Source organism: Enhydra lutris, unplaced genomic scaffold (assembly GCF_002288905.1).
Source record: "Enhydra lutris kenyoni isolate GAN:26980312 unplaced genomic scaffold, ASM228890v2 scaffoldscaffold9, whole genome shotgun sequence".
Lineage (NCBI taxonomy): Eukaryota > Metazoa > Chordata > Mammalia > Carnivora > Mustelidae > Enhydra > Enhydra lutris.
Window position 1 is genome coordinate 51,622,940 of NW_019154093.1, and position 21,137 is coordinate 51,644,076.

Consider the following 21,137-nt stretch of genomic DNA (forward strand, 5'->3'; position numbering starts at 1 on the left):
AAAATTAATCTAATTTAATTTGCATATTCTAGTTTATTCTCATTTTTCCAAAAATTGCCATCCATGTATATACAAAGTTGGAGTTGGCTAGAATATTCAATTAAGTAGAAATCATCATTTTCCAGCCTTTTGGGACAACTGAGTGTTTGTACTACTTCTGGAGAACAAGCAAAGCAACTCTCCCCACAGTCACAGCACATTCTCAAAGACAGAGGAAGAGATTGTCATGTGGGATATTTCTGCGTGTGCAGATGGCATAGAAATTTCCCAAAGCAGAGGAAATTGCATACTGTTTATCCTGGAGTTTAAAAAAAATACTAGCCTTTATTAACATAAGCACAAGCACAAGCACAAAAATCAACGTGCTAAAAATATTTTATAGAAAAGAAAACATTCTTTGTCATGTTAGCTTTAAATGTTGCTGACTTAGGGGACACCTGGGTGGCTCAGTGGGTTAAGCCTCTGCCTTCGGCTCAGGTCATGATCTCAGGGTCCCGGGATAGAGTCCCACATCGGGCTCTCTGCTCGGCAGGGAGCCTGCTTCCTCCTCTCTCTCTGCCCGCCTCTCTGCCTGCTTGTGATCTCTCTCTGTCAAATAAATAAAATTAAAAAAAAAACTTTATTAAAAAAAAAATTGCTGACTCAGGGTGCCTTGGTGGCTCAGTTGTTAAGCATCTGCCTTCGGCCCAGGTCTTGATCCCAGGATCCTGGGATTGAGCCCCACATTGGGCTCCCTGCTCAGCGGGAAACCTGTTCTTCCTCTCCCACTCCTCCTGGTTATGTTCCCTCTCTTGCTGTCTCTCTCCTTCTCTGTCAAATAAATAAAATCTTTAAAAAAGAAAAAAGTTGCTGACTTACTAAAGATGTAGACTAAATTTGATTATCCTTCAAGGTGATTGATCAGAGTGCATGCCAATACCAATGGGTTTTAAAAAATCCTTAAGACCCAGTGAGCTATTTCCTGAAGATGTGTTGTAATAACATTTATTTCTGTTTTAGATTGTCATGTGGGATATTTCTGCACATGCAGATCGCATAGAAAACATCAAGACAGGCGGTAGTAGAAGTAAAAAAGTCACGCTCAAGGTTAGCTTTTTATGACTTTTCATTTGCAAGTTTCTTCAATTCAGGGGTTTATCAAAAAGTACATAACAGAACTGCCAAGCTACACAAAGAGTCGATATGGGGGGGGAAAAAGTATTATTTCCCACACCTTCACATCTGTTTGTGGACTTGTTCTGAATTTCTTTTATGGAGGCCTGTGATTAAAAAATCAATAAAACAAGTCGCTTGACCTACCTGAGGATGTTAAGTTATTTTTTGTTGTTCTTAAATAAAATAAAGGGCCCAAGTGACTTGCCTGAAGTGATGTCATGGAAAGACCATGGGACAGAAGGACGATGTGTGTAGGCTCTGGACTGCAGTCCTGTGAGTTGGGACATGTCTTCTCACCTCAGCAGGCATCAGTTTTCTCCTGTGTAGAATGAAGGCGTTACAATCCTTTCTGATAATCACATCCTATGATTTTGTGAAGCTGTGAATGCTGTCAAGAGGATTGAGGAAAGACTCCTCAGCTCCTGACACAGTATTCATCCACCATATTGCACACCTCTGGCCCCACTTCTTCAACCTGAACACCAACTGGCCTTCACGAAGACATTGTGGGCCGGCCCTCTATGCATGCACGAAACACTCCTTTAAAAATGGGATCTCACTGATACTTTAGGGAGTAGGTCAATCATTCTTGCTAAGTTTAGAGATGAAACCTTAGACTAAACTGAAGGGAAAATACATAATCTTATTACCTAACTACATTTTGCATTGAAACACTAGTTTCAATGTTTTTCTTTGACCTAGTATTTCTCCAAGTTATTAATTCTAACTGGAATAATGAGTAAAGTGTGAATTTACTCGTTAGCTCTCTGAATTGAGCACACAACTTTCTTTTCACATTTTTCCAGCCTATGTTTCTCCTTGAACCAGACAGTAATAAAGAAGCAACATATATCAGACATTGTGCGGTCTCCTCAATAGAAAGTGGTCATAAGAAAGTAATTACAGATATACATTGGCTGTCTGACACATTTGAGGTGAGTCTTGATTGTCTCATAATTTTCTCCTGCTGGATTGTACATTTCAGAAGATTTTATTCAAAGAGTATGTTTCAGGTCAACAGTTCATTTACATTTAAATCATAAAATGTTTCCTGAGAATAAGGCCAATGTTTCAACTTCAATGGCTTATAAACTACTAAAAAATGTAGGTGGTGTCAACAATGATAAAATACAATAGTGGAGAAGATAAGACTTTGATATGTAAAAATAGAGTACAAATATTTTACACTGTCAGTGTTTGTGGATTTAAAATTTATGATTTCAGCAAATTGGAGCAGGCAACTCTGAATATCTGTGACATACAGTAATGTGTTATTTTGCCAACGCAATTTTGAACTGACTGCACCGTGAGGCTGGTAGGTGAAAACTAATCCTGCAGTGAATGAGTCCAGCTGAGTGCCCAGCATCTGCAATGTAGTTTGGCTTTGTAGTTCTGTACCTGACTCACTAAGTCTGGTATTAGTGAACTTGGAAATTGGTAAGCTCCCCAAATGTTTCCTACAAGCACACTAAGGGTCCACTGTGTACTTTGAGAATATTAAAGTATATTATGACAAAGTAGAGCTGTAAAGGGTAATTAGCTCTTCAACATACTCAAATGGATTATCCCAAAGCAACAATACTTTTAAAACTTATAATGAACCAAAACAAATAGCCCAGACAGTTTCTATTACCTCTAAGAGTTTAACATGGGGTAATGGAAGGAACCCTCTGTTCCAACTTCATCTCAGCTCACACACTACACACAAATTAATTCAGATGATTATAAATTTAAATAAAAATAACAAATACAGGAAAAATATAATAAAGACCAAAATAGAATACCATAGAATGCTATATTTCTGGGTTGCAGATAGTTTTCTAAGCTAATTAATGTTGAAAGAAATTCAAAACACACACATGTAAATTTCTAAGCTAACAAAGAGCAAACAACAAAATGGAGAAAAATATTGGTCTAAAATATGGTGCATACAAAATTTCCAATAAAACATATACTAGAAAACAATGAGTAGATAAACATGAAAATCATTCACGCTTTCTAATATCAAAGAAATTAATAACAAAGCAACAGTAATATACTATTTTGAACCATTTAATTTTTAAATAAAAATTAAATAAATAATAATGCCCTGTGTTAGAAAGGATGCAGTGGTGAAACCAGTAAACTCTAACACTGCTGGTTCCAACATAAAACTTCTGGAATACAATTAGGATAGTTCTTAAATCATCCAAATTTTCGACTTTTTGAACAGTAATTCAAATTTTGGGAATTCATAGTAAGAAATAATCAATTTGTCCCTCAAGAAACAACATTACATGCACATTTTAATAAATTATATCAAAATGATTCATGAAAAAATACTGGGAAAGAATACAGGTAGAATTCTATTTGATATTAAACCTATTTTTCAGATTTCTGTAATATTACGTTGTTGTTGTTGTTTAAATCATTAAAACGTGAAAGTTCAGAGCAAGCACACTTCTGGGGTCTCGCACTTCATACAGCAGAGAAGACTCAGTAGAGGGAGAGGCAACATGGACTCTGGATTGCTTATCAGATGAGTAGAAGTTGGCAGCATTTGGGAACCAGAGAGCATTTGGGCTCCTGTGGCCTCCACCAAATTTCTAGGGTCTTAGTTCCCGGGACACCTACCGGCCTTAGCAGTGCAGCATCTGTATCCCTCCTCCCACCCACTACTTTCACTGTTTATTTGGGGCTGGAACCCCTACCTTTGATTACCATCTTGCTCATCAGTCCTACCAGGAAGGTAGGGAATTAGGGAGTCATGTTTCCCTACTGATTCAAGAGTAGCATCTTCATAGATTGCCACAAAACCTTTCACCTTTTTTCAAAGCGAACTAGTTGGAACTTGGGACCTTCTAGGACCCTGAGGAGCGAACCATTTACTCTCCTTGGACTCTTGCCTGTGCTAGGTGACTCTTGGTATCTAAAGTAACACTGTCTTCTCTACTAACCTTATCTGCTTAATAATCTCATAAAAACTCCTATGTTCTATTCCACCATTAATAGTAAAATACAAAAGAGTCTGTGTTTCTAATTATAATGGATAATGAAATTGGGATACACCATTGATAATTATAAAACTGTTAAAATGACTTATGAGTACACAGGTTTAAGTGTTCAAATAACATCAACTGAAAAATCTAAGGATAGAAATTTTTATGCATGCTAGTTTAAACTACATAAAAACATTTCTGTGAAAAAAGACTGGAAAAATACCTTGTAGAATTCCACTTTATGTTAAAACTTATTCTTTAATTTCTGTGTTATTGTTATATTCTTTTAATAAAATTAAAGAAAAAATATTAAAAGAGTAAAACACTATGAGAAAAGTCATTACATCCTAGGTACAAAGAACTTACTTCTTGTGTCTTTAAAAAAAACACAGATTAACAGATTGGGGGCTGTCTTTGAGAATCGAAATGGAATATGCTGTCAACTTGTCACGTGTTCAGCTGATTGGTATGTCTTTGTTAGTGTTCTTGGGTCAATTTCAAAGTCGGAGTGGGTGGGGAGGAAGGTTTCCCCACCTCCTGCCAAGCAATACTCTGGACACCAGCTGGGTGTCTCACAACTCCACTTAATTCTGACACTATCCACCAGGATTCACAGGTTAAGGGTCAGTCCTACAGGACTGCTCTCTGGAACTCCTCCCCCTACCACTACCCACTCCCCTGCCAGCCACCTCAGATGCCAGTCACAAACCCAGGTCGTTAGCTGTACTTCTGACTGACTGGCTGTAGATTGGAGGTTCCGAAGATTCCTCCTCAGGTTGGATTAACTTGCTAGAGTGGCTCACAGAACTCAGAGAAACATTTTACTTACTAGATTACTGGCTTATTATAAAAGGATGTAACTCAGAAACAGCCAGATGGAAGAGATGCAGAGGGCAAGGTATGGGGAAAGGGTGAGGAGCCTCCAAGAATCTCCACTTGTTCACCATCCAGGAAGCTCCATGAACCTTGTCCTTCTGGACAAGCTGGGGGACTTTATTTCACAGGTACAATTGATTAAATCTTTGGTCATTGGTGACTGAACCCAATCTCCAGCACCTTTCCCCCTGCTGGAGGTCAGGGGTTGGAACTGAAAATTCCAACTCTCTAATTGCAGGGTTGGCTCAATTGGCAACCCACCCCCATCCTTAGGTGCTTTCCAAAATTTGCCCCATTAACATAACAAAAGGCAACTTTGAGGCTCTCTACATATAGGAAATTCCAAAGGTTTTAGAAGCTCTCTTCTAGAATCCTGGAGGAAGAACAGATTTATATAACTTGTAATTCACAACATCACAGTCTTATTTTAAACACTACCTAAGTGTTTTCATACAATATATTCTTTTTTCTTAGATGTTTCTAAAATCATTATCTTCTGTTCCTTAAATAATCTTTATTGTAACAATTAAACCTGATATTAACAATAGGGCAGAATATTATAGACTGTTGCTGGTTGAAAAAATATTTTTATGATGCAAATATGTTGTAAAAAGAATATGCGTGTACACACCCACCTACACACAACTATATCCTATACTATAGGTAATAAGTAATAAAGTTGCTGAATCAAAGAAAGAGCTGACTAAGGCCTTAGAAACAGCCAGAGGGATCTGGGTAGCAGGAATGAATGGCCAGCCCCTTCCATCTGAATGAATCAATTCCAACCTGACATCCGTTAAATCACAAAATCACCCCCTTTGGCCAAGGAGGGAATGGCAAGACACCTTGAGTGACAGTTCCAACCTGACTGCGTGGCATAGGGAACAGTTCCCAAAAAAACAAAACTATTAGAGTGCTCTAGCTAAAAAATGAAAGAGCACGAGGGTAAGGGTGACAAGCAACAAAAGGGCCACCAATAGGTCCATATGGAATATTATACAACAATTAAAATTGTAATGATTCATGAAGCAATATTTATAGTATGATGTTGATTATAAACAACAGAATGCAAAGCTCTACTCTTCTTCAATAGCCTTGGAAAACATTTAGAAACACTGAACAGACGTAAAATTTTGTATGTGTTTTATCTGAGACACAGGTCCTTGACTGTTGGTTATAATGATCGCCCTTGAATTTAGAAATATTCTAGAACATTCTGGAAATAATTCCTTCAAAAGTTGTTACATTCTGGAAATAATTCCTTCAAAAAAAAAAAAAGTTTATGCATTTAGAAAAGCTAACTTTTAGTTATTTGGAAAACTTACCAGTTCTAATCTTTATACCTCAGCCATGCCAAGGTTCTTATAATACAGAATAAGTTAAAATAAGTATCCATTAATAAAGAATATGTGACTGAACAGTGAATATTACTCAGCCATTAAAAAAAAAAGAATGAAATCTTGCCATTTACGTCAACATGGATGGATCTAGAAGGTATGATGCTAAGTGAAATAAGTCAGTCAGAGAAAGGTAAATGCCATATAATTTCACTCATATGTGGAATTTAAGAAACCAACCAACCAAACAAACAAACAAGAAAGAGACAAACAAAAAACACTCTTAAGTGTAGAGAACAAACTGGTGGTTACCAGAAGGGAGGTGGATGAGGGAGATGAATGAATTAGGTGAAGAGGATTAAGAGTACACTCATCATGATAAGCACTGAGAATGTATAGAATTGTGAACCACCATTTGAATACCTGAAACTAATATAACACTACATGCTAGTTATACTGGAATTAACCAATCAATTTTTAAAACTCCCCAAAAGAATAAGCCACATTCTTTTTTATCAATTTATTAATAAAATTATTAATTATTATTAATAAAATTTATTAATTCATAATAATTTATTGGTTAATAAATGATTAATTTATGCAGAAAGTTCAACTGAGGTTATCTGTATTTAGCAAAATCTTTTTTTTTTCCAAAAAATTTTAGAAGATTTTAATTATTTGAGAGAGAGAACACAAGCGGGGGAGATGCAGAGGGAGAGGGAGAAGCAGGCTCTGTTGAGCAGGGATCCTGATGTGGGGCTCTATCCCACAACCCCAGGATCATGACCTGAGCCAAAGGCAGATGGCTCAACCAACTGAGCTACCCAGGAGCCCCTAGCAAAATCATTTCATGAATAATGCAAATTAATGCTATAAATGAGATTCAAGAAGATCTTTCTAATTTGGAAAAATAGTTTTAAATCAACTATAATTAGAGTTTAAAACAGCTCTTTTTGTGTCATTTGTGATATTTTCCCCAAGGATTTATATTTTGACAACATAAAAATGATTAATACTTTCAACAATTCATTATTAAGATGAATAAATGACTTCTTAAGTCACATAAATGAAAAGTTTTCTTAGTCTTCCTTGAGTTACTATCTGTTTATCTACATACTTTAACTTACAGATCTAAATTATTTAATGACATCTTAAGTTTATTAATCAGGTTACTCATAACCTCAGTGATAGAAATAATGGCGCTAATATGGCATATTCTTTGCCATCCTCATTGTATGTTTTCACATAATTTCACATAATTAATACAAAGTCATTTATACTAAAATACTATACAAGTATCATTATAAATGTGTTACCAAGTTTATTACACTTAAATTTATACTCTATAGATGTGTGGAGCTTTATAAAGAATTTTCATAGACATTATCTCATTTGATTTTTATAATCAACCTGTAAGGAAGGAGAAATAAGAGGAGAAATAACCTTTATTGGCTGCTTACTGTGGGCAAAACACATTAAATCCAACATTGCCTGTGTATGTATTGTTTTCCCAGTGAATATACATGTATTTATGTTATACATATTAGATATTTATATTATATATTATATTTGCATTATATATTTATATATTTATAATATATGTTATATGTAGTTATATACCATGTCTCTTAAATATGACACCAAAAACACAAACAATAAAAGAAAAAAGTTGAAATTCATCAAAATTTTTGTGCTTCAAAAGGCACAAACAAAAAATTAAAAAGACAGCCCATGGTATGGAAGAAAATATTTTTAAGTCATATATCTGATTTAAAATTTCTATCCAGGGGTGCCTGGTTGCAGTCATTAAGTGTCTGCTTTCGGCTCAGGTCAGGATCCCAGGGTCCTGGGATTGAGCCCCGAATCGGGCTCCCTGCTCAGCAGGAAGCTTGTGTCTCCCTTCCCCACTCCCCCTGCTTATGTTCCCTCTCTCACTGTGTCCCTTTCTGTCAAATAAATAAATAAAATCTTAAGAAAAAAATTTCTATCCAGAATATATAAAACTCTTACAACTCAGCAATTAAAAAGATAAATAACCCAATGTAAAAAAGGAGCAGAGATTATCAATAGACATTTCCCCCCAAAAAAAATACACAAATGGCCAAAAAGCACACGGAAAGATGTTCAACATCAGCTATGAGGGAAATGCAAATCAAAACCACAATGAGGGGCACCTGGGTGGCTCAGTGGGTTAAAGCCTCTGCCTTCGGCTCAAGTCATGATCCCAGGCTCCTGGGATCAAGCCCTGCATCGGGCTCTCTGCGAGGCAGGGAGCCTGCTTCCCCACCTCTCTCTCTGCCTACCTCTCTGCCTACTTGTGATCTCTGTCAAATAAATAAATAAATAAAATCTTAAAAACAAAACAAAACACAATGAGACCTAAAATAGCCAAATCAGCAATCTTGACAAAGAGCAACAAAGTTGGAGGACTCCCACTTCCTGATCTCTAAACTTTTTACAAAGTTACAGCTAGAGACAGAGGTACTGACACTGGCATGAGAATAAACATAGAAATCATAAAGTTCAGAAATAAACCCATATGTCTATGGATGACTGATTTTCAACAAGGGTATGAAGACAATTTAATGAAGAAAGACTAGCAACAAATGGTGCTGGGAGATCTGGATATCTGCAAGCAAAAGAATGAAGTTGGACCTTTACCTCACCCTGTACACAAAAATTAACTGAAAATGGCATAAAGACCTAAATGGAAGATCTAAAGCTATGCAACTTTTAGGCAAAAACATAAAACTATGCAACTTTTAGACAAAAACATAAACAAAAGCATAAATGTTCATGATCTTGGATTACATAGTGATTTCCTACATATTACATCCAAAGCACAAGCGAATGCAAATCTCAATCAATTTTGATGAGACACCACTAGGATGGCTATGATAATAAAGACAAAAAGTAGCAGCGTTAGCAAGGATGTGGAGAAACTGGAGTCCTCACACATTGCTGATGGGAATGTAAAAATGACATAGCTGCTTTGGAAAACAATCTAGCAGTTCCTCAAAAGATCAAACACAGAAATTACCATATAACCCAGCAATTACACTCCTCAACGTACACCCAAGAGAAACAAAACCAGGCATCCACACAAAACTTACGCACAAATGTTCATAACAGCATTATTCCTAATAGTCCATCAACTGACAAATGGATGGACAATGAAATATTATGTGGCAATACAAAGAAATGATATGACATATACTACCACATAGATGAACTCTGAAAATATGCTAACTGAAAGAAGCCAGTAACCAAAAGTCACATATTATCTGATTCCACTGATTCCATTTATATGAATTGTTCAGTTTAGACAAATATCTACACACAGGAAGTAGATTAATATTGTCTAGGGCTGGGGGGCAGTGAGGAGTGACTGCCCATCTGTACAAGGTTTCATTTTGGGGTGATAAAAATCTAAAATTAACTGTGGTGATGGTTGCACAGTTCTGTGACTATATCTAAAACCATTGAATTGTGTACTTTCAGTGGTGAATTTTGTGCTATTGAGTTATATCTTAATAAAGTTGTCAAAAAGACGATGCTTAAAAAAATGCTTTAAAAATGTGAAGAAAGATACTAAAAAAAAGTTGGTGTTAATCTCCAAACTCAGATCTCATATATGATAATATCAGTGTCAATACCAGCAAAGTCATCAAATAACCCTATAAACTGTTTAATTCCCTAAAATATAAAATGCAAAACAGTCCCATATCATAAAAATCTTAGTTTCAGAGATACTAATATACAGTAGTGATCACATTGCTAATGTGTGGAAGCAGCAAAGTACGGTAGTTCTAAGGCTACATCTTTTACTTGTACTAAATAAGATGTGAATTTTTTTAAAGCACAATATGTTTCTGGGATATCAGACCACAGAAATCTTTAACTCCACAACCAATAGAGAAAAAGAAAGAAGAACAAATTGAAATTCCTTTGGATGTACCATCTACTTTTTTGCATCTCGATCTCTCCTGGAAACCTCTCACTAAGGTTAGTAACATGCAATCTTGTCCATTCTATTTGCTTGTGTATACTCTGTAATATATATGCATATACATACATGTATACACACACTCTAGAAAGCTCAAGTTAACAAAGGACTTCATTCATTTAACCAATAAATTTTTTCATTGAGAATTATTGTGATGCTTGGCTAGGTCAAGCCAGAAATCACAATTTTTGTGACCTTAAGATTGATGTTTGTTCATGTATAAGCATGCCCCAACTTACTGATGGTTTATATAATAATCATTCATTTGCATAAACAGTTGCTTGTAAATCAGTAAGCTCTGGAAAGCTAATTTTTCTCTGGAAAGCTAATTTTAATCCCTAATATAGGCAAAATTCTATATATTTTGCATGTAGTAGGAAAGAGTATTTTATTTATTTTTTAAGAGTATTTTCATATCTATGACCAAACAAAACTGAAAGTAATTGAAAGAGAAATTATTTATACTTTTCTTGAAAGGCAGAGCTTTGAAGAAAAACAATTTAATTAAAGAAAAATATGGCTGTGGATTATGGAAAGTATGAATGGGCTTCAGCAATTTGATGACTCTCTTTTTTTCAGAATGTCTAGTTTCAAATCCAAACTTAATATTTATTCCTTATCCTATAACTATCACTAGAATTACATTAATATGTATTTGCTCCAAATGTAAGAGAGAACACAGAGGGGTAAGAATATTCCAGAAGGAGCTGGGATTAGAAATTAGAAATTAGAAAAAGAGGATTAGGAATTTTCTGGGTTAGGATTTACCGAGCTATAAATCATTTAAAAAGAAATGAACAAACAGAAACTTATCAAGGAATCATTGTCAGCGTGTGGACAAATATCCTGATGGAGAAATGTGGGGCAAAAACTGTGAGGGAAAAATATGAAATGTGGCAGCTTCTCATTCTGGTGCAGATCCAAGCCATTTCTGGAACTCAGGGGTACATGTGTCCCCAGGGGGACTCAACAGTGCCTGGCAGATGAAAAGACCCCACACAACTTTCTAGAGCTTCATTTAAGTGAAAGGCGTAGGAACCAGGAGACTAAACCATTATTTTATATTAAAACCAAAAAGGATGTATTATGAATTAGAATACACAATATTTTCAGAAATTCAACACATGAGATTGGAATTTGGAAATGAGCCCCTGGGTAAGCTCCCTTTAGTCGCAGGGTTATTTATCTATCTATTTATAAAAATCTTATTTATGTATTTGACAGAGAGAGAGAGCACATGAGTGCATAAGCAGGAGGAAGGGCAGAGGAAGAGGGAGAAGCAGGCTCCCTCTGGACAGGGAGTTTGATTCGGGATTCAATCCCAAAACCCTGGTATCATAATCCCCGTCAAAGGCAGACACCAACTGACTGAGCCACCCAGACAGCCCGAGTTGCAGGGTCTTACAAACTGTGGTTTAGGCACTGTCTGTGGAGAAAAGCAACTAGGAATCTGAGGGAGAATGGAAAAGGGACAAAGGGAGGGAGGTGGGACACAGCCATCTGGGGGTGGAAAGAAAAAGCAAGAATAAATCACCCACAGGATATATGGAAATAATTTTTCTTCTGTGTTCTCCCAAAAGTTAAGGCTGTCTAAAGGCGAAACAAGTTTAGACCACTGCCCAACCAAGATCAGCCTGAGTGAAGACGATCTCCTTTACAACACACAAGGTAACTGCATTTGCTTATTGAAATGGCATGTAATAGTTTGAGAATTAGTGATTCTTTACATCCAGGGTGAGTTACTTGCTAAGATAGTCTGATTTGTAAAAAGATTACAGAAAACCAAACCCTCCAATATGGGACTTTATAATGGCTATAATAACTATAGGGGCACCTGGGTGCCTCTGTTGGGTTAAGCGTCCATCTCTTGATTTAGGCTCAGGTCATGATCTCAGAGTTGAGACAGAGCCCTGCCTGAATGTTGGAGTCTGCTTAAGATTCTCTCTCTCCCCTTCCCCATCACTCCCTCTCAAAACACACACACACACACACACACACACACACACACACACACACACAAACTATGGCCAACACATTAAAACTGCCTATACACACACGCAAAGATTTGACAATAGAATTCAGTTTAGTTGAGACTCATAAATATTTATCGAGTATATTTTTGAGAATTCATTACATTAAAAAATTTTACAAAGCTGTGTTTATAAGTATGTATGTGCTCAAAGAATTCTATAGAACAGAACATATCTTGAGTCTAACAAAGTGAGTTATGAAATATAAGAAAAAAACATCCATTCCCAGTCAGACTATAATGGAAAAATTAATATTTGTACAGCACCATGATAAAATAGAGTAGAGAAATAACAATTGCCTTTTAAATCTATCTCAACTCAACCCTTACACCTTTGTTGAAGTAATTGAAGGGTACACATACAAATGTCGAAACTATTAAAATAAAGGTGTGCATGAATATCCCACCCCGAGAGCAATGCACAGTGAAACTGTAGAAGAATCACTAGAAACTGAAGTATTTTCCAAATATTTGTCTTGTCAAATGGATTTCCATTTATAAATTGTTGAATGTTCAGTTAAATGACAGAATATCTCGGAAAAAACATAATATGTATATAATGCCCTGCTTGGGCAAAACTCACTTTGAAGCTACAACCCAAGACCTCATGCTAAAAAATAAATAAACAAATAAAATCACTAAATGTTTATAGACCTTTTCTAAGCAATTTTAAAACATTGCATGTTTTTTATGTATTTGGGCCTGCTTCATTCCAGAAAGAATGGAAGGTGAGTTCTCTCCTCCACTTCTTTGTATTCAACTGTCAGCTACAATTTATTGAATTCCAGCCCTGAGTTAGGTTCTGTCCTAGCTAATACTGCACCTGCTTTAATCCATTTACCGGGTATTTATAAAGTGCTTATTTTATGCTAGACCCTGGGGGTGCAATGGTGTGTGAAACAGATTCTCATCATCATGACAATCCTGCAAACTGGGAATTTTCATTACCATTTTACGATTAAGGAAACCAAGACTGTGAGGTTATTGTAACTTGTAAAGAGTAACTCATTAGGGGCTCCTGGGTGGTTCAGTTGGTTGAGCCGCGACCTTTGGCTCAGAGTCCTGGGACTGAGCCCATGTTGGGCTCCCTGCTCACCCCGGAACCTCCTCCCTCCTCTCCCCCTCCTGCGTTCTCTCTCTCTCTCTCTCTCTCTCTCTCTCAAATAAATCAAGTCTTAAAAAGTAACTCATTAGATGCTCTACTCTTACTTTTCAAATTAATGAAAAAAGATGATCACAAGGATCTTACTGCTTTGATCTGGTTGATAGTAAGGATATCACTATATCTTTTAAAAGTATTTTTTTTTCCTTATTCACTTTCAACATGTTTATTGAGGTATAATTGACATACAATAAAACGTGATGTTTTCAACACAAGGCTACTACATATACATATGCTTGTACATGTACATGTACATATACATATACATGTCTTTGTATGGACATGTGCTCTTATTTGCCTGGGTAAATACCTAGGAATGGGATGACTAAATCATATGGCAGGTGTATGTTTAACTTTTTAAGAGACTGCCAAAATGTTTTACAAAACAGTTATACCATTTTACATTCCAACAAGCAGTTCAGGAGAGTTCCATAGCTGGTATGGCTAGTCTTTTTAACTGAACTATTCTAAAACGGGTGTAATGATATCTCACTTATATTTACCTAATGACTAAAGATGTTGAGCTTATTTGCATGTATTTTTTTTGCCACTCATATATATATCTTTTTTGGTGAAGTGTCCATATCTTTTACCCATTTTTTAGTTGTGCTGTTTGTTTTCTTATTGTTGAGTTTTTAGAGCTCTTAGCATATGGCATACTAGTCCTTTATCAGATATATGATTTGCAAGTATTTTTTCCCAGTCTGTGACTTACACTCTATTAAAATATTAAAATGTCGGGTGCCTGGGTAGCTCAGTGGTTTAAGCATCTGCCTTCGGCTCAAGTCATGATCCCAGGGTCCTGGGGTCAAGCCCCTCATTGGGCTCCCTGCTCAGTAGGGAGCCTGCTTCTCCCTCTCCCTCTGCCGACTTGTGCTCCCTCTCCATCTCTCTGTCAACTAAGTAAATAAAATCTTTAAAAAAATATATTAAGTGTCCTTCTCCTAACACTGTCTTTTGAGAAGCAGAACTTTTTAATTTTGAGAAGTCCAGTGCATTGGTTTGTTCTTTTGAAGGTCATGATTCTGGTTTTGAATATAATTGAAGGTTGCGGTTTTTTTCCTAGGAGTTTTACAGTTTTATAACTATGATCTTCATTGAGATGATTTTTTTCTATGCACAAATTATGGATCAGAGTTGATTCGTGTGTGGTGTTCCAGCACCAGTGGTTGAAACACATCCTTTTACCACTGGGTTGCTTTTGAACCTTTATCAAAAATCACTTGTCCAAATATGTGAGAGTCCATTTCTGAACTCTCTGTTTTGTTCTCTTGATCTCTGTTTATCTTTACACCAATAGCACACTGTCTTGGTTACTGTAGCTTTATAATTAGTCTTGAAATTAGTGCTAGTCCTTCAACTTTTTTCTTTTTCAAAGTAGTTTTTGTGACCAACCTAAGTTTCTTGCTTCCCCATGGGAATTTTGTATGTTTTGTCTTGCATAAACCAGCTTTGATTTTGATTGGAAATTCAGTGTTACAAGATCAATGTTACAAGAATTTGATGTCTGCACAATAGAGTCTTTCAAGTCATTAGTACGGTATAGCTCCCCATCTACTTAGGTCATTAGTTTCTCAGGGATGTTTTATAGTTTTGAGTGTAGAGGTCTTTCACTTCTTTTGACAGATTTGTCTCTAAGTCTTTCACATTTTTTTTGGTGCTCTAGTAAATGGTACTTTCAAATTTTTAATTTCTGATTGTTCATTACCAGTGTAAAAAAACACAATTGATTTTTGAGTATTGATTTTGTATCCTACAATCTTCCTAAAATCACATTAGTTATAGTAGCTTATTTGTAGATTTATTTGGGCTCTCTATGTAGATGACAATGTCATCTATAATAAGGACAGTTTTACTTCTCTTCTGATCTGTATGACTTTTTTCTTAAGTGATTACACTGGCTAGAAACCTCAGGAGGCAAAGTGGTTAGAGAGCATTCTTGTTTTATGCCAGATCTTAGGCAGAAAGCATTTAGTCTTCCCCCCATTAAGTATGATGTTAACTGTAGGGTTTTTGTAGAATTTCCCTTCTACAATACCAATTAATGTTGGATTTTATCAAAAGATTTTTCTGCATTTTGGGAGACTATCACATGCTTTTTTTCTTTTTAAACTTATTAATATGGAGAATTACTTTGATTAATATCTGAATGTTAAACTAGTCTGGATTCCTGGGAGAAACTCCACTTGGTTGTGATTTAGGAATTGTTATCCCTGAATTTTTTAAAGAACAATTTTTACACTGTTATCTCTATGCTTATATCTGCATTTATTCAAGACATGTATTAACTCTTGCAAAGTGCTAGGCTCTAAGGACATAGCTGTGAAAAGATAATTCCCTGTTTCCGTGGAACTTACCTTCTGGTGTGATAGATACATATCTTATATTCACTTAAGGAAGGACCTATCTAAAATGAATCTTGAAGCACGACCCAAATGTCATCCAACAGGAATATTCCCCATCAAACGAATGTTCTCTTTCCAGACGAGGTCATTTTGTGGATATTTCTCAGAGAAAGGTATACTGGCTAAATCGGTTCATAAAGGGAATGGACAGATAATTTTTTTGACTCTCAGCTGAGGCTGTGGTTGGCTCTGTCCCTTTATGTGTGTTCAGAAGTCCACGCTGCAGACAATCCCACAAGTCCTGGAGAAAATTAAATTTCTTGGTAATCTCAGTGTATCTTGCTAACACATGCCTCTGATCACTAAAGGCAGTTACTGCGGTCATGACCTGCCTCCTGTAAATGGCCAGCTCTCAGAACTTTATTTGAAATCTCATTATGGTAATTTGAATCCCCTTAGGACACATTGCCAGCTATGCACCTACTCTGACCAGACTTGAACCTGTTGCCTAGAATACACTCGTATGTTTGTTGAGCATATTATGTTTATTGAGCCTACATTGGTTTTCCTTCAGCCTTCCACCAAGAATCCCAAATTCACGCTATCCCACCGTCAGGACAGGGGTCTGGCTCACTGTCCGGCGCTGTGTTGCCACCTAGTGGCTGCCGGCCACATGGCTCTCACCTGCCATGTTATTTTTTCCCAGTCTGTGTTAGTCTGTGCCATGTTAGATCTAAAGTAGTCCGTGCCCTTCTGAGCGCTCACTTTCACATGTTCTTTTTGTTTATTTTGTTACAGAAGACTTTTCCCTAAATGTTTTCGGAATTCCTAATTGGAATTGCTTTCAGATCCTCCGTCATATTCTTCTGAATACCGTGGCATAGTAGTTAAATGTGGATTCTGGAGTTTGGGTTTAAATTCCAAAGCCACCATTTATTATTTGACCAGGTCAAATTACTATACCTCTCTGTGCCTTCCTTTTTAAAATAAACCTTCCTTTTTTAATAAAGCTGTTTGAGAAGAGAGATGTGAAAATAAGGGAAGTAAATAGTGAAGGTAATACCTCATGGAGTACTGTAAAGATAAAATGAGTTAATACATAGACAGCTCTAAGAAGAGCTCGTTGTCTATCCTTGAAGGAGAATTAGTGCTTAACCCCCTCAGGAGTTACTGCGAGGACTGAGTGAACAGGCGCATGGCCAGCACACAGTTGAGTACACGGCATGTAGTCACATAGTAAGCATTTAGTAAATGTTAGCTGCTGTTAGTGTCCCAGGCTCTGGCGATGGAAATCCATGGATGGATGCTATGAGGATGAGGTAGGATATTCCTGTCAAGTCTGAGTAAACACAGTTTACTCACAGATGATCCCATATTTCTCGGGCCTTGTTCTCTTTAACTCCATCGCAATAAACACTATCAACTAAGCCCCTTTTCTCGGAGCCCGTGCCCTGGCTTTTTTGGTTTTCCTGATACTTAGTTTCTCTCCTCAGTCTTCTTTCCCTGCTGCCTTCTCATCATGAATGTCCCTCAGACTCTTAACTTCAGCAGTGTGCTTTCCTCATTGTTCACCTCTTTTGGTAACTCAGTCCCCTCTTACTCTGTTGAGAATCCTCCACCTCTCCTCTTGCTATCCCCTGGGTTTGAACCCAGTCTAGTCCCTCAATGTCAGTGTGACCAGAACAGAACTTGACTCATCCCTGTCTCTCTCCTCAGGTCCCTACATACAGTCTCTCTCTTGGGATAACTAGGTCTTCCTTTACGACACATCTCACATTTGCCTCTTCCTTTGCATCACCTGTACTGACCCCTGGATCAGGCTCTTGGTTCCTGTTGTTAGACCAGAGGGCTCCAAACTCTTCCACCTTGCACCCCTCAGGAAACAGAAAATTTTTAACACATATTCCCAACGAGCATTTATTTATTTACAAATTATATGCATGTTCTACCCTACTATGATATACTCTACTGATACTAATATATTAATGTATATCATTTAAAAAGAGAAAAACATATTGAAATGAGCATGAAGAATTTGACATAAATAATATCATTTTGTAAGAACAATATTGGAATGCCTGGGTGGCTCAGATGGTTAAGTCTCTGCCTTCAGCTCAGGTCATGATCTGCAGGTCCTGGGAGTCTGCATCTCCCTCTTCTCCCCTGGTTGTGCTCTGTCTCTCTCTCTCTCTCTCAAATGAATAAATAAAATATATTTTAAAAAAAAGAACAACATGATTAAATGTACCTAGTTATTTTTTGAAATGTTGATTGACACTTTGTAATACAGCTATTTAAACGTCTGGTTTCATGTTTGACTTATTTCAATACTTGTTTTTGGTATCTTATTTATTGGGAAAGGATCTACAGGCCCAAAGCATGTAGATCTCTAATAAAGGTAGTGCCAGTTGATTGTACCAACAAAGTCGTAATTGGTTGTTTTTTTTAAGAGTTTATCTATCTATCTGAGAGAGAGAGAGCTCAAGCAGGGCGAGTGGCAGGCAGAGAGAGAGGGAGAAGCAGGCTCCTTGCTGAGCAGGAAGCCCAATGAGGGGCTCAACCCCAAGACCCTGGGATCATGACATGAACCGAAAGCAGAAGCTTAACTGACTGAAACACCCAGGTGCAACTCATAATTGTTTTTTTACTTTTGTCCATAATTATGCTATATCTTTAAAAAATGGAATGTATATTTTTAGCAGACCTGAGGGTTTTTTTCTATTTTAGTTTTCCCTTTTATATTTGTTTGTTGGTTTTTACATTTGTTTGTTTGTTTTCCCTTATATATTTGTTTGTTGGTTTTTACATTTGTTTGTTTTCCCATGGGTGATATAACCTAGATGATGAAATATTGAAATGTGGTGAGTAGGGTTCCCAGAAATTTAATATCACATTTTTTTAAAACTAATAAGTGACCTGGGAATATGCCCAAGATAATATCTTTAAGAGAACAGAAAAGCAGGACGCAAAGCTATAAGACTCAATTAAAAGAAAATCTTTATATATTCACAGAATATATATATATATGTATACACACACACACACACACACATATGCACACAGAAATGTAATTATAGGGAAATATTTCAATAGTAGTTACCTCTGAGAAATATGATAAAGAATGATTTTTGTTATTTTCCTCATGCTTTTCACTATTTTCCAGAGCTTCAGTAAATAACATTAATTTTAGCTCATAAAGAGACTTTTGTTTTAAAACAAGATGACATCAGATACTTTTAAAAACAAAAGAATTTCCAGATGGTGTTTGAATTGTAGCTCCCAGATGAACTATGCTCTGTCTGCATGGCTAGTTACAGCTACAGTATATCGTACAGTCACTGATGTTCTTAAGGAATAAACCTGAGCTAATCAGAAAACTTTAAATTATAGTCCATGCATGTGCTGTGCTTATGAAAAACAAGTAATACATTTTAGATGGATTTATTTTTTTAGAAATTAGATCATTTTTGACACTTAAAAGGCTAATATTGAATTATTTGAAAAATTTGCATATGATGCCAACTGAATAAAAATGACACAAGTTTCTAATTTGAGAATCTTACTGAGACTATCAAGAGTAATGTAATCCAGAGGATATATTTCATGTCCAATTTTTACTGTCAATAATTTTGAAATGATATAAATAATGTAGAACTGGTTTTTAAACTGTGTGCCATGGACCTTTTTGGAGCCCCTGAAAGTAGGTAGAGGGGTCTCCCCCTTCCCATCAGGGAACGCTTTAATCACAGCAAGGCAGGTTTTGATCAATTTTACATGCAAGTGTTACTGCATATGCTTTGGTTTGAAAGCCAGTGTTCTACTGCTAAATTAGAAGTCTAAAGATGTTTATACTTATGCCTACCACATTGGGGAGGGAATGGAGCAGATGTGTGTAGCAAGGGACAGAAAAAATAAGCTAACCATATTTTAAAAGGTCTTTCACTGTAAATATGTTTCTTCTATTCATACCCCTCTGAAAGACAAAATATTAACCCAGAGCAAAGCAGTGAATGAAGGAGAGATGAACCCATACCACAATCTGGAAGCTGGGTTGGCCAATCAACTCAAGCCAATAGAGGACTTTTGCACAAAGTTCTTTGCGGGAACAGAGGTGAGTTAGAATTATTGCTGTTTTATATATACATTATATATGCAGTCTTCATATATATGTGTGTATACATATATGTGTATATATATATAATATCTAGGTTGTATCACCCATGGGAAAACAAACAAACAAACATAAAAACCAACAAACATATATACATATAGAGAGAGAGAGTCTTCATTATATATATGTTCTTAATTTCAGCTTTATTGAGACATATTTGACATATAAAGTTGTAAAATATTTAAAGTGTACATCATGGTGATTTCATGCATGTGTGCATTGTGAAAGACTTCCCCCATCTAGTTAATTAACACATCCATCACCTCACATATTTATCTGTGTGCACGTGTGTGTGATAACATTTAAGTTATACACTCTTAGCAAATTTCAATCATATAGTGTTATACTGTAGTCACCATGTTTTCTTTCTTTCTTTCTTTTTTTTTAAAGATTCTATTTATTTATCTGACAGAGATCACAAGCAGGCAGAGAGGCAGGCAGAGAGAGAGGGGAAAGCAGGCTCCCTGCTGAGCAGAGAGCCTGATGCGGGGCTCGATCCCAGGACCCTGGGATCATGACCTGAGCCGAAGGCAGAGGCTTAACCCACTGAGCCACCCAGGCGCCCCATAGTCACCATGTTTTCTATTCTGTCCTCAGAACTCGCTAATCTTACAACTGAATGTCTATACCCTTTTACCAGCCTCTTCCTATTTCTCCCACCCCCACCGCCACCCTGGCAACCACTTTTCTATTCTGTTTCATTACAACCTCTACTGTATATTTGCTTTATGAAGATTTATAATATTTATACCCCTTCCCATATTTTAATATACTCATTTACATTGGATTTTTTAATCTTGATGATTCAGATTCAAATTTAAAATATTCCTAATGAATGTGAAAAAAATCTATAAAATTCAGTATGACCCTCTTTACTAATGATTTATTGATCGACCTACAAATATTTATTGAACACCCACACCATATAGAAGAAACCATGCTGAATATTAGAGATCTACTAAGAAAATATATTGCTTTGTTAGTTAGCAAAAGGGAGTAGCAAAACTCACTCAATTCAAAAGTTAAGAAACAACTGGTTATAATAATGATAATGGCTGCCATTTGGGGGCACCTACTG

General features: G+C 36.4%; 1 protein-coding gene across 1 annotated transcript in view; it reads left to right on the forward strand.

Annotated features, from left to right (window-relative positions):
- The window catches only part of LOC111143298 (WD repeat domain 63), a 67,845-nt gene that overhangs the window by 29,464 nt on the left and 17,244 nt on the right, over nucleotides 1-21,137 (forward strand). The window contains exons 12-17 of the mRNA XM_022496946.1: nucleotides 1,000-1,086; nucleotides 1,962-2,090; nucleotides 4,526-4,599; nucleotides 10,207-10,351; nucleotides 11,933-12,020; nucleotides 19,869-19,999. Coding sequence (XP_022352654.1) covers nucleotides 1,000-1,086; nucleotides 1,962-2,090; nucleotides 4,526-4,599; nucleotides 10,207-10,351; nucleotides 11,933-12,020; nucleotides 19,869-19,999 — 654 coding nt within the window. The remainder of the gene's footprint in view (nucleotides 1-999; nucleotides 1,087-1,961; nucleotides 2,091-4,525; nucleotides 4,600-10,206; nucleotides 10,352-11,932; nucleotides 12,021-19,868; nucleotides 20,000-21,137) is intronic.